We start from the raw sequence: 12,756 nt of genomic DNA, 5'->3' as shown, positions 1-12,756 counted from the left end.
GTTTTTCTATAGGGAAAAAAACCTTAGAAAAGCCATATATTATTTTTGGGGACAGAGCCTCAGTCTGTCCCACAGGCTGGAGTACAGTGGTGCGATCTCAGCTCACTGCAACCTCCATCTCGCGGGTTCAAGCAATTATCCTGCCTCAGCCTCCTGAGTAGCTGGGACTATCGGCATGTGTCAAGCCCGGCTAATTTTTGTATTTTTAGTAGAGATGATTGTTTCACCACGTTGGCCAGGCTGGTCTCAAACTCCTGGCCTCAAGTGATTCGCCTGCCTCAAACTCCCAAAGTGCTAGGATTACCACTGAGAGCCACTACGCCTGAGCAAAAAACCATATATTAAGGTCATTGTGAGTACTTTATATTGACCTTGCAGCAAACTGTGAAAAAGTGGAAAGAATCAAAAGAATAACATCTTTTTTTTTCCTTTTGAGATTGAGTCTCGCTCAGTCACCCAGGCTGGAGTGCAGTGGCGCAGTCTTGGCTCACTGCAACCTCCCGTTCCTGGGTTCAAGCAATTCTCCCTGCCTCAGCCTCCTGACTAGCTGGGATTACAGGCATGTGCCACCAAGCCCGGCTAATTTTCTTGTATTTTGAGTAGAGACAGGGTTTCGCCTATTGGCCAGGTTGGTCTCGAACTCCTGAACTCAGATGATCCTCTAGCCTCAGCCTCCTAAAGTGCTGGGATTATAGGCATGAGCCACTGTGCCTGACCAAGAATAATGTCTTAAAGCCCATTTAAAACCATTATGTCCATTTCTAGTCTAATGATCAATACAATGCCCAAACTCAGCACAATCTGCCTACCTTCACCAAAAAGAAAAAAACAAAACCAAAACCTCACCCTGTTTAGTCTAGGAATCAAAAGACCTAGAATCTAGAAGCTAGCCCAAGCAACTCTAATACTGTAGACTTCTGTGACTCCCAAATTGGGTATTTCTAGTTTTGACTATTTGGAGTATGAACATAGAGCAACCTGTCTACTGCTGAGGCACAAATCTGAATGAGATACTGCAAAGTGGCACTGAATGATACATCTTTTGATAAGAGTCTGCAAGTCAACCTAGATTTGCTGCTTTCTGGACATTAACTGAAGTATTAAAACAAACAAAAAAATCTACTGTTCCTTGGTGGAAAAATGGTTCAGAAAAGAAAGCCAAATGTTGAGCCAGATAAAGTGTAGAAATCTAAGAACTAAAAAACAGTCATTTTGAAATCACTTAGAAATAGTACGCTGGGCCAGGTGTGGTGGCTCACGCCTGTAATCCTAGCACTTTGGGAGGCTGAGGCGGGCAGATTACTTGTGGTCAGGAGTTTGAGATCAGCCTGGTCAATATAGTGAAACCCCATCACCGCTAAAAATACAAAAATTAGCAGGCGTGGTGGCACGCACTTGTAATCCCAGCTACTTGGGAGGCTGAGGCAAGAGAATCACTTGAACCTGGGAGGTGGAGGTTGCAGCGAGCCGAGATCGGGCCACTGCATTCCAGCCTAGGCAACACAGCGAGACTCCATCTCAAAACAAAAAAAGAAACAAAAACAAACAAAAAGAAACAGTACGTTGAACTTAGAAAGCAGCTCAGTGTATAGAAACAAAGAACACATTCACTCTTTTTTTTTTTTTTTTTTTTGAGACGGAGTCTCGCTCTGCCACCCAGGCTGGAGTGCAGTGGCCGGATCTCAGCTCACTGCAAGCTCCGCCTCCCGGGTTTACGCCATTCTCCTGCCTCAGCCTCCCGAGTAGCTGGGACTACAGGCGCCCGCCACGTCGCCCGGCTAGTTTTTTGTATTTTTTAGTAGAGACGGGGTTTCACCGTGTTAGCCAGGATGGTCTCGATCTCCTGACCTCGTGATCCGCCCGTCTCGGCCTCCCAAAGTGCTGGGATTACAGGCTTGAGCCACCGCGCCCGGCCTCACATTCACTCTTTTGAGCATGTTTCAGTCACTAAAAACAGATACGTAAAATAAAATCAAGTAAAAAGGCAATAATAAAGATATACATAGGAAACACATCAAACTGAATGATTTAATACTAATCACAAATTTTGGCATTCCTAAAATTCTCAGAATGTATCCCTCTTAAATGTCAGGGCTTGATATATATTACCCTGGATAAGTTATTTCGTCTCTTTGGGCCTCAGTTTCCTTGTCTGTAAAATGAGGAGGTTAGAATAAATGATTTCTAACTTTACCTTCAATTCTAAAGTTGTTACTTATGATTTTTAGTTATTTTTTCAAGTCAATAAGGACAGCCAGAGGCTATACAACAGTCTTCATTTTAATTTGCAGTTATTTAGTTTTGAATAATAATTCTTGGCTTTTAAATGAAGCATGTATTACAAGTGAAAAATTACCTCCTTTGCTTTGGTCCTTTAGTAGCTTCTAGTATGTTAAAACTATAAGAGAGTCTGATTAGTATATGCCAAAGACTAACAGAGACAGAAATGTTCATGCTTAAACAGAGTACTAGAAGCAAACTGTTCAGTGTTTCCCTATCTGTAGATCTAATCTTTCAAAGGTCTTTCTCCTAGATCAGATTATAAGTGTTACATCAACTAAGCACCAACTTACAACATATTGTTTACTCTCAGTTTCTATAAACACTCTCGTGTTAAAAAAATAGAAAGGAAAACTCAAGCAAAAGTAAGAGATGAGAAGAAAAATCAGAAAAATGACAAGTTAAGAAGTGGCAGAGGAGAGAGATTACACATACCAAGGAACTGAGGATTTCGATCAACGACTTCACTCATCTCTCCAACCAATTCAATGCTGGTGTATCGCACAGCCGTATGTACAGTCTCTGGGAGGCGGACAACTCCTTCTAGGACTTCCACAAGTGTTGGATTGTTCTCCCTGAGTATAGGCGGTAAGTACTCACAGTTACTGATTTCAGAGGTTATATTCTGGCCAAAAAACAGGCTGTGATGACACACAGCATTACTAAAGAGCTTCTTTCTTTTTTTTTTTTTTTTTTTTTTTTTTTGTTGAGACGGAGTCTCGCTCTGTCGCCCAGGCTGGAGTGCAGTGGCCGGATCTCAGCTCACTGCAAGCTCCGCCTCCCGGGTTGACGCCATTCTAAAGAGCTTCTTTCTAAATAACTATTAAAATAAAAGTACTTGGTATTTGTTATGAAAGATTTTCAAATCCTCAAAAAAGAGGAAAAGATAGAAATGAAAGATATTGTTTCAGGAAAAGCATACTGGCTCCTTAATATTCTGAATGCCAGTAAAGTGTCTAAAGACACATCAAGGTGGAGAGGCAGACATTTACTGTGGATGAATGTCTTCTTTTAAAGAATCTATTTTATTTCGTCCTATAGCTGCAGCACCTAGAACAGTGCCTGGCACATAGTGGGCACTCAGTAAATACTGCTGAATGGCTAAACAGATGAATGAAGAATTCTGATAGACCACTCTTTGTTGTTATTCTCCAAAGATTTCTTACACCTGGATATTGGAAACTTTAAGAACAGGTAAGTATGGGTAGCCAGTTCACTAACTGAAAGAACAAGAAAACAAGCTGCAGGAATAGATTAAGTTGCCCCGATTTGGAACATGAGGGAAAACTAAAGTTAACCAAACATTTTCCACAGCTCCGTGAGTTTATCTGTTCCCTTTCCTTCTCTCTCTGCCCCCGACAAAACATACTGGCTAAACGCCTTTTGAGTAGAGTGGAGGATGCCCCCAAAGTGGCAGAACTTAATCCAGAAATGAAAGATGTTTAAAATGTAAATAATATCCTGGATTAGAGCAAGACCACCCTCTGCTGATAAGCTAGACTATTAAGTCCTTTTATATGCACTAAGAAATTATAATCATGCAGTTGGCTTGAAATGCAGATAAACAAAAAAATATATTGAATCTCTCATTTATGCCTTATGTTTCCTAGGGACACTAAATCAATTAATGAAGACTATCTAGGCATCATTTTTCAAACCAAGACATATTAGTTAGAATATTAATGATTTTAATAAGCTTCAGATTTGTCACAGACTTATTTTAATAAGCTTCAAAATGACACCAAAATGGGTTTAAGAGTAAATAGTGTGGTATATAATTAAGGACCAGGACTTCTTAATAGAGAAAAATAAACCTATTCAAACTCCTTGAATATTTACTGGATTAGAAACAATATCTCATTGACGAGGCCCTGAAAGGCAGCTAAGAAAGAAGCACTGTGCTTTTTATAAATATCTGCCTTAACCATCTCTCCAATCAAGACTGAATATAGAGCTTAACGGCAGGTATCACGTCACAATTCAGCGTGGCAGATATTAACACTGATTTATATACTCAAGGCACAAAGTAAATTCTGTCTCTAGGGCTTCATACCATAAATAGAATTTCTATGCAATTAGAAGTAAAATTTGAATAATTTGAAATTTTTCAATGGCAATAACAAAAATGGTAACTACCCTTTAGATCTGGCTCTTTTAGGTGAAAAGGTGCCTAGGCCTTGCCTCTCTGAAACTCAAAACAATGTAATTAATTTTGTAAGGATAACTTACCCAAGGTCACAAAAGCAGAAAACCCAAATTAGTGTCTATTCAATTGCTTTTAAGCAAATACCAACAATTAAACAGTCTAACAAATTCTTTACCATACCAACTTTCACAAGGGAGCCTCAGTTGGAAAAATAAATCAGCATTCTATTCCTAGCATCAAGAATAAAATAATTTCAACTCTAGGAAATGTTGTTAAAACATGGTATCAGCAATTCAGGCGACCCTGGACTAAACACTAGAAGTCAGAAGACTAGACAGCACAACAGAAGTAAGAAGTTCTAAAAGTCTCAGGTATATACCATATAAGGAAAGAAAATAGTGTAATTTTCCTTCCTCTTGATATTTAGAGTTCCCAGCAAAAGACTTATGAGACACTCACGGATCAACACTCTTTGCTATAGCAGCCATGATAAAGAGAACCGCTTCTGTCACCTCCCAGGGTGGGTTGCCTTCTTTCAGAGTAGAATATAACTAGAGAAGAAGAGGTGGATTATGGATCCATTAAAAGGAAAACAGAATGCCAAAACAAACAAAACAAAAAATCCAGTTAAAGTAAATTCTGCTCCTTGTTTCTAAATCTAATTATCTCTCAAGCCAGATGAGAATATTATTTTCATTTTTTTTACATCATTACTAACTAGGAATAACTATTTTAATATTTGAAATAAACCCATTTAGACTCCCAAGAGTTTATCAAAATTATCATCTGCCCCCAGAAAACGACTACTATGAGAAAAACAAAACACAGTACATGAGTGTCTTTTCCTGATAATAACTGATAAATACATAAACACACTTAAAATAGAGATACAATGCAAATCCTCTACATACGTATTGGCTTTACATTTCTATTGTTTTAACTACTTGTCTGCATCAGCACTGGTAGTACTGACTGAATTCCTAAAAAGCAGCTGTTTAGAAGCACCTATCACAATACTGTATCCAAGCAGAATTTATTTTTTTAAAAAAGGTACACCTAGCAGAATACTCTGAGATGTTCTGGTCCAGAATTTCCCAGATTATATCCACCTACAGAACGTGACTAACTAATATTTTACAGTCAAATAACAGACACTGCTAGGGAAGGCAAAATTAAACAGCTTGCTTGTTATACAACTTCATAGAGCCTTTAATATACTATTTACACCATCTCCTAATTTTAATTAATGATATAACTTTTTTTGGCAAAAAACATCTCATGGGGTTGGTGTTCCACAGACTATCTTGAACAGCATTGATAATTTACATAAATTTGTAAATTAAGTCAAAGGATTGAGAAGATCAAAGGATTTCTCAAAGCCGTAGGGCTAAAGAGAGAAGAGCTGAAATATCTGAGCAGAGGTCATCTGTCTAAGATCCAGGGATCTCATTTAAGAGGCTTTCTAAGAATCCCCAACTCTTCACAGATGGGTCAATAAGCATGCTTTGCTTAATATAATGAAAATAGTTATAATGTTATTAACATTTTTTAGATTGTATGACTCCCAAATATACAAAAAATGACTGAGTTACCAAAAAAAAAAAAAAAAAATTTAGGTTACTTCAGTATTGCCGTGATAAAGCTTCCAAAGTAGTATTTCAGAGCTCATTAGAGTATAATCCAGCAATATGAAAACCGCCTGAAATTATACTAATGTTAAGTGATATGGAATGATGATGACTGTAACCTTATGAGGTAAAATGTTACTCACTGATTGTCAGGAAAACCTCTGGACTATGAATCTTCTACTCTAGCACAGTCACCTCTGGGATGAAACTGCACAGGAATCTAACCATAAGTGTGGACAAAGATAATGCCAAATAACTAAAAGAGTTACGAGGAGTTGGTACGTAATTACTAAAGCAGAAACACTTGCCTATTGTTCCTGGCTAGGTCCAAATTCCCTGTAAGTATCCTAGAGGCTTTAGTGCTTATCTATGATCTTCTATTCCAGCTGTACAAGTGGAACAGCAATCATTGCAAGCAGAGAGAGTAAACCATAACCAAATCATCCATAAACTGCAACTGACTTGTAAAATGTTAAATAAACATAGCTACTATATGCCAGGCAGTGTGCTAAGCACTTGCATATCTATTATCTCATTCAGCCACTAAGATTGAAGAAATAAGATGGAACATTCACAGAAGACACAGAAGTGAACACAATTAAGGCGACTAGTAAAACTGGAAACAATCTCCAAATAGGCTTACCTGAGCAAAACACTCCATAGACCCTATCAAGAAAATCAAGTCCTTTACCAGGTCTGATACCCTCATCCGAAACTCCCCGAAGTCATCAGTCTCCTCAGGAACCCCCTCCTAAAATTTCAAATCAGATAACATTTGTTTTAAACTCACTTCGGCTTTCAATGACCTCTATAAAATCAAGACGAAAAAAACCATTAAGCAGTCAAGTTTTAATGAACAGAAGTTGCCTAAATCACGAGGGTATTTTATTTTAGATGGAGGTTTTCCCAAACTGTGAGGTATACCAAGTCAACACAACCTATTCTCTGCCTTTACCATGAGAAACTATTTGGTCTGTGTGTGTGTTTTGTATTTTATTTTTATTTTTTTGAGACGGCGCCTCACTCTGTCGCCTAGTCTGGAGTGCAGTGGTGCGATCTCTGCTCACTACAACCTCCACCTCCCAGGTTCCAGTGTTTCTCCTGCCTCAGCCTCCCAGGTAACTGGAATTACAGGCACACGCCACAACACCTGGCTAATTTTTCTATTTTTAGTAGAGACAGAGTTTCACCATGTTGGCCAGGCTGGTCTTGATGTCCTGACCTCAAGTAAGCTGCCCACGTCGGCCTCCCAAAGTGTTAGCCACCATGAGCCAGCGTGCCCGCTGTGTTTTGTATTTCTAAGCTACAGCTTGTTCTGTTGTTGGAAAAATGTGGCTTGGTGAGAATGAGAAGTGACCTGGAAGAAGTAGTAAATTAACTGATAAGCCTATCTAGAGAAGGTCAGCTCTTTAGTGCCAAACAAACCTCTGAAGATTTATGTTTCAAGATCTACCAAAATCAACCACTGTCACAATAACTTCACACAGAAAATATAATTTTATTTTCATTTTTGAGACAAGGCCTTGCTCTGTCGCCCAGGCTGGAGTGCAGTGACTTGATCTCGGCTGCCTGCAGCCTTGACCTCCCGGGCTCAAGCAATCCTCCCACCTCAGCCCCTGAGCAGCTGGGACTATAGGTATGTACCACCACGCCTGGCTAATTTTTATATTTTTTGTAGAGTTGGGGTTTTGCCATGTTGCCCAGGCTGGTCTCGAACTCCTGAGCTCAAGCAATCTGCCTGCCTTGCCTCCCAAAGTACTGGGATTACAGGCATGAGCCACACGCCTGGCCTCAATTAATTTTTAAAATTTTCTGTAGAGATAAGGTCTCACTATATTGCCCAGGCTGGTTTCAAACTCCCGGGTTCAAGTGATCCTCCCGCCTGGGCCTTCCAAAGTGCTGGGATTACAGATGTGAGCCATCATGCCCAGCCCAGAATTTTAAACTTAAAAAAAAATTCATGTAGGTAGACAGATATATAAAACTAGCATAGTAAAATATGAATAGTGGAATTTAGGTGGTAGGTATACAGATGTTCTCTATGACATTATTTCATGTTTGCTGTGCATTTGAAATCTGTCATTAAAAAATTTAAACATCATTTATATTCCATGGTTTCCTATTACAAACACTTCTGTATCTTTTCTATTCTGACACACTTCTGTAAGTAAACAAAGAGTTAGCAATTACAAGATGGTTAAAGGCATGTATGAGAATCTTGGGCCCAAATACCTGGGAAAAGCCCTTAGTACTATTGAGAATTGCTAATCTAGTTCAACCTCCTTGCTTTAAGATGAAGAAATTAAAGTCAAGGAATGAGGAGGAAATGATGGCTATCTCAGATGAGAGAATGGCTAACATTATAAAGCACTATACAAATTATAAAGCACTATACACTTACACATGTAAGAAATTACCCGCAAGGGAAATGGTGCCACAGAATCAGCAAAGGCACAAAAGGGATCAAGCACAAAGCCATTTAAACCAAAGGGGCCCTGCTTTATAAATCAGGCTTCCAAATAAAATGTAGCTGAAGACAGGAGTCATCATTTTATTTTATTTTTTTGAGACTGAGTCTGGCTCTACTGCCCAGGCTGGAGTGCAGTGGCACAATCTCAGCTTACTGCAACCTCCACCTCCTGGGTTCAAGTGATTCTCCTGCCTCAGTCTCCTGTGTAGCTGGGATTACAGACACCTGGCACCATGCCCGGCTAATTTTTCTATTTTTAGTAGAGACGGGGTTTTGCCATGTTGGCCAGGCTGGTCTCAAACCCCTGCCCTCAAGTGATCCACCCACTTCGGCCTCCGTGTGATGGGTGCAGTCTGAAAACCATTAGACTAAATCATGACTGCAGTTGTGTGGAGATACAAAATACCATGACTCCAACAAAATACTAACATTAAAATTAAGAGAATAGCACGTGGGATTTAAATTGTAAGCAATAAAACTGACTGCAGGTCCTGGATTAAAGGACGGATTCAACCAACCAACAGGATGAAATAAATGTGGCAAAATTTGAAGAGATTAAGCATGATGTTTGAAGAGTTTTCTAATAAACTAATAATATTTCTAGTATTTTTTTCTAAGCAAATAGATTTCTATATTCTTTTAAACTATAAAATGAGTATAAATAAGATTTTTAAAATGTGTATGTTCGTGGGGCAAAATCATACACACAAATATTTCACTTTTGTATTAGTTTTCATCTAACCACTTATTTTCTACTATTAACAAGAGTCAAAATTTTGGTTGGGCGTGGTGGCTCACGCCTGTAATCCCAGCACTTTGGGAGGCCGTGGTGGGTGGATCACAAGGTCAGGAGATTGAGACCATCCTGGCTAACATGGTGAAACTCCGTCTCTACTAAATATACAAAAAAGCCGGGCGTGGTGGCGGGCGCCTGTAGTCCCAGCTACTCAAGAGGCTGAGACAGGAGAATGGCGTGAACCTGGGAGGTAGAGTTTGCAGTGAGCCAAGATGGCGCCACTGTACTCCAGCCTGGGCGACAGAGCAAGACTCCATCTCAAAAAAAAAAAGGAGTACAAATTTTACATTCTGATTTTTCTCTTACCATACCATCATTTCACTACCTTTTAATTGCTCCATCAAGTTGCTAAATCCTAACTCTTCTTATATAATTCATATAACTCTTATTATACTGCTGTATATGGGTTTATAATTTTTACTTTTATAGATAACATTTTGTATACAAAATAGCTGTTTTTTCTTCTGCAGATTTAAGATAAATTCCTAGGAAAAGAATTACTGGTTTAGCTGGAGTGTTTTTTGTTCGTTTGATTTTGTTTTTTCCTAAACAGGCCTAACAGATTATACTGGTACTAACTTCTTCAGTATAAGCTGTAGAGTGACAAAACCTGCCAATCCTCCCACCTCAGCCTCCTGAGTAGCTAGGACTACAGGCGTGTGCCACTAGGCCTGGCTAATTTTTTTTTATTTCTTTTTGTAGAGACAGGGGTCTCTCTATGTTGCCCGGGCTGGTCTTGAACTCCTGGCCTCTAGCAATCCATCCACCTTGGTCTCCCAAAGTGCTGGGACTACAGACATGAGCCAGGGTACCCAGCCAGGTTTATTATCTATCTTCTCAGTTCCTTTTCAAGTTGGCACTGACAAGAGGAAGAAATTAAGATTTGAAGAGGTAGAGAAGGGAACTTACATGGTCTGGTTCCAGCTGGCAGTGTCGAGCCAAGGCGTGAAGCAGCCTCTGAATGTAAGCTTTGAAGATGCCATGAATAACTTCATCATTAGTTTTGTACAAATGCTCCCCCAGTCGGTACCAAAAGTTAAATGAAATTTCTACTACCTGTTAGGTTAAAAGAGATGATTTATTTGAATGGGAAAGGAATAGAATAAGAAGACATTTTATCATCACCACGACCATACAGGAAGAAAGATATATTTTTAAATAATATGAGTGGAGTCAGTTAAGAAGTCACCTTTTCTCTAGCAGATTTACTATTATCTCCCCAAATTGTCTTCCCACGTTAGGCCCAAATCTCCATTTAGAATGACTGGCTTTACATTCCATTTAGTCCTGAGGTAATGCCTCCAAAAGTACACTGAATTTTGAATTTAGAGAAAACGGTAACAGACGCGGAAGTCTTTATTTTTATTTATTTTTTAGAGACAGAGTTTCATTCTGTTGCCCCAGCTAGAGTGCAGTGGCACGAGCACATCTCACTGCTGCCTCTAACTCCTGGGCTCAAGCGATCCTCCTGCCTCAGCCTCCCAAGTAGCTGGGAGTACAGGTACACACCACCAAGCTCAGCTAATTTTTTTTTTTTTTTTTTTAAGTAGAAACAGGGTCTCGGCATCTTGCCCAGGATGGTTTTGAATTCCTGCCCTCAACTAATCCTCCCACCTAGGTCTCCCAAAGTGCTGGGACTACAGGCATGAGCCACCGCGTCCAATTTTATTTTACTTAAAACAAATTTCAGCCAGGTGCAAAACACCATCTCTACAAAAAATACAAAAATTAGCCAGGCATGTAGGTGGCGCATGCCTGTATTCTCAGCTACTCAGGAGGTTGAGGTTGGAGGATCACCTGAGCCCAGGAGGCTGAGGCTACAGTGAGCTGTGATCGTACCACAGCATTCCAGCCTGGGCAACAGAGTGAGACCCTGTCTCAAAAGATATATATTTTTTCTTTAGAGACAGGGTCACCTAGGCTGGAGTGCAGTGGGGCACAATCATAGCTCACTGCAGCCTTGAACTTCTGGGCTCAAGTGATTCTTCCACACAGCCTCCTGAGTAGCTAGGAGGACTATAGGCACTTGCCACCATGTCTGGCTAATTTTAAAAATTTTTCTGCAGAGACAGGGTCTTGCTCTGCCACCTAGGCTGGAGTGCAGTAGTGTAATCATGGCTCACTACAGCCTCGAACTCCTGGGCTCAAGCGATCCTCCCATTCAGCCTCCTGAGTAGCTGGGATGAAAGGTGTGCGCCAGCACACCTAGGTAATTTTTAAAATTTTCTGTAGAGACAAGGTCTTCCAATGTTGCCCAGGCTGGTCTCGAACTCCTGGGCTCAAGCAACCCTCCCACCTCAGCCACCAAAAGTGTTAAAGGTATGAACCTCATTAGAGGTATGAACCACTATGCCCAGCCAGAAGTCTTTTTTATTCATTTATTTATTTATTTATTTATTTATTTTGAGATGGAGTCTTGCTCCGTTGCCCAGGCTGGAGTACAGTGGCGCAATCTTGGCTCACTGCAACCTCCACCTCCTGGGTTCACAATTCTCCTGCCTCAGCCTTCTGAGTAGCTGGATTACAGGCCCGCCCCATTACCCCAGCTAATTTTTGTATTTTTAGTAGAGACGGGGTTTCACCATGTCGGTCAGGCTGGCCTCAAACTGCTGACCTTATGATCTGCCTGCCTCGGCCTCCCAAGGTGCTGACAGGCGTGAGCCACCGCCCCTGGCCAGAAGTCTTTTTTAAAGTATTTTTCTGAAACTTCTGAAATCACTTCATTGAATATTTGAGATTCAAAATCATCTGTAACTCCTGAACATAACTGATGCAGCTTCATGTCACTTTTATTCACCTGTTTTCTTGAGTGTGACAGAAAGGGAGAAAAGGCCTGGGATTTTACTCGTAGCCTCTTTTCCACATGGCACTGTTTAAAGGAGTGATAACTATGTGGGGTTACATTCTCCCAGAAATGTTTTGGGTTCCACTCAAATCTAGGTATCCTCATGACATTATGTAAAACAAACAAACCTTGTCTTGCATGTGATAACAGAAAACGGGTCGAGAGTCACAGGACCACTGTGCCTAAGGCACAGTAAGAGGGTCCCTACCATCCTTTTCCCATCAAGGATCCAAAACAGAGCTATTTAAAACAGTGCCCAACTTGGGAGCACTTCTTTCTCACTTTTTTCTTTTTTTGAGATAGAGTTTCGCTCTTGTCGCCCAGGCTGGAGTACAGTGGCCTGATCTCGGCTCACTGCAACCTCTACCTCCCGGTTCAAGCAATTCTCCTGCCTCAGCCTCCCAAGTAGCTGGGATATTATAGGTATGAGCCACCTCGCCCGACTAATTTTTGTATTTTTAGTGGAGACAGGGTTTCACCATGTTGGCCAGGCTGGTCTCAAACTCCTGACCTCAGGTGATCTGCCTGCCTTGACCTCCCAAAGTGCTAGGATTCCAAGGCCGACCCTTTCTCATTTCTTATACTATAAAA

The 12,756-nt window shown here is 40.5% G+C and overlaps 1 protein-coding gene across 4 annotated transcripts in view; it reads right to left on the bottom strand.

Moving 5' to 3' along the window:
- Positions 1 to 12,756, bottom strand: part of TNPO3 (transportin 3) — a 102,986-nt gene that overhangs the window by 33,151 nt on the left and 57,079 nt on the right. For all 4 annotated transcript variants that reach the window (XM_033193887.1, XM_033193888.1, XM_033193890.1 and 1 more), the window contains 4 exons: positions 10,230 to 10,376; positions 6,698 to 6,805; positions 4,886 to 4,977; positions 2,716 to 2,855 (listed from right to left, as the gene is read on the bottom strand). In XM_033193887.1, the coding sequence (XP_033049778.1) occupies positions 2,716 to 2,855; positions 4,886 to 4,977; positions 6,698 to 6,805; positions 10,230 to 10,376 (487 nt within the window). The remainder of the gene's footprint in view (positions 1 to 2,715; positions 2,856 to 4,885; positions 4,978 to 6,697; positions 6,806 to 10,229; positions 10,377 to 12,756) is intronic.

The sequence above is a fragment of the Trachypithecus francoisi genome, unplaced genomic scaffold (assembly GCF_009764315.1).
Source record: "Trachypithecus francoisi isolate TF-2019V2 unplaced genomic scaffold, Tfra_2.0 Lachesis_group4, whole genome shotgun sequence".
Taxonomy (NCBI): domain Eukaryota; kingdom Metazoa; phylum Chordata; class Mammalia; order Primates; family Cercopithecidae; genus Trachypithecus; species Trachypithecus francoisi.
Note: the sequence above shows the minus strand (reverse complement) of the source record. Positions and strands in the feature narration are given on the sequence as shown.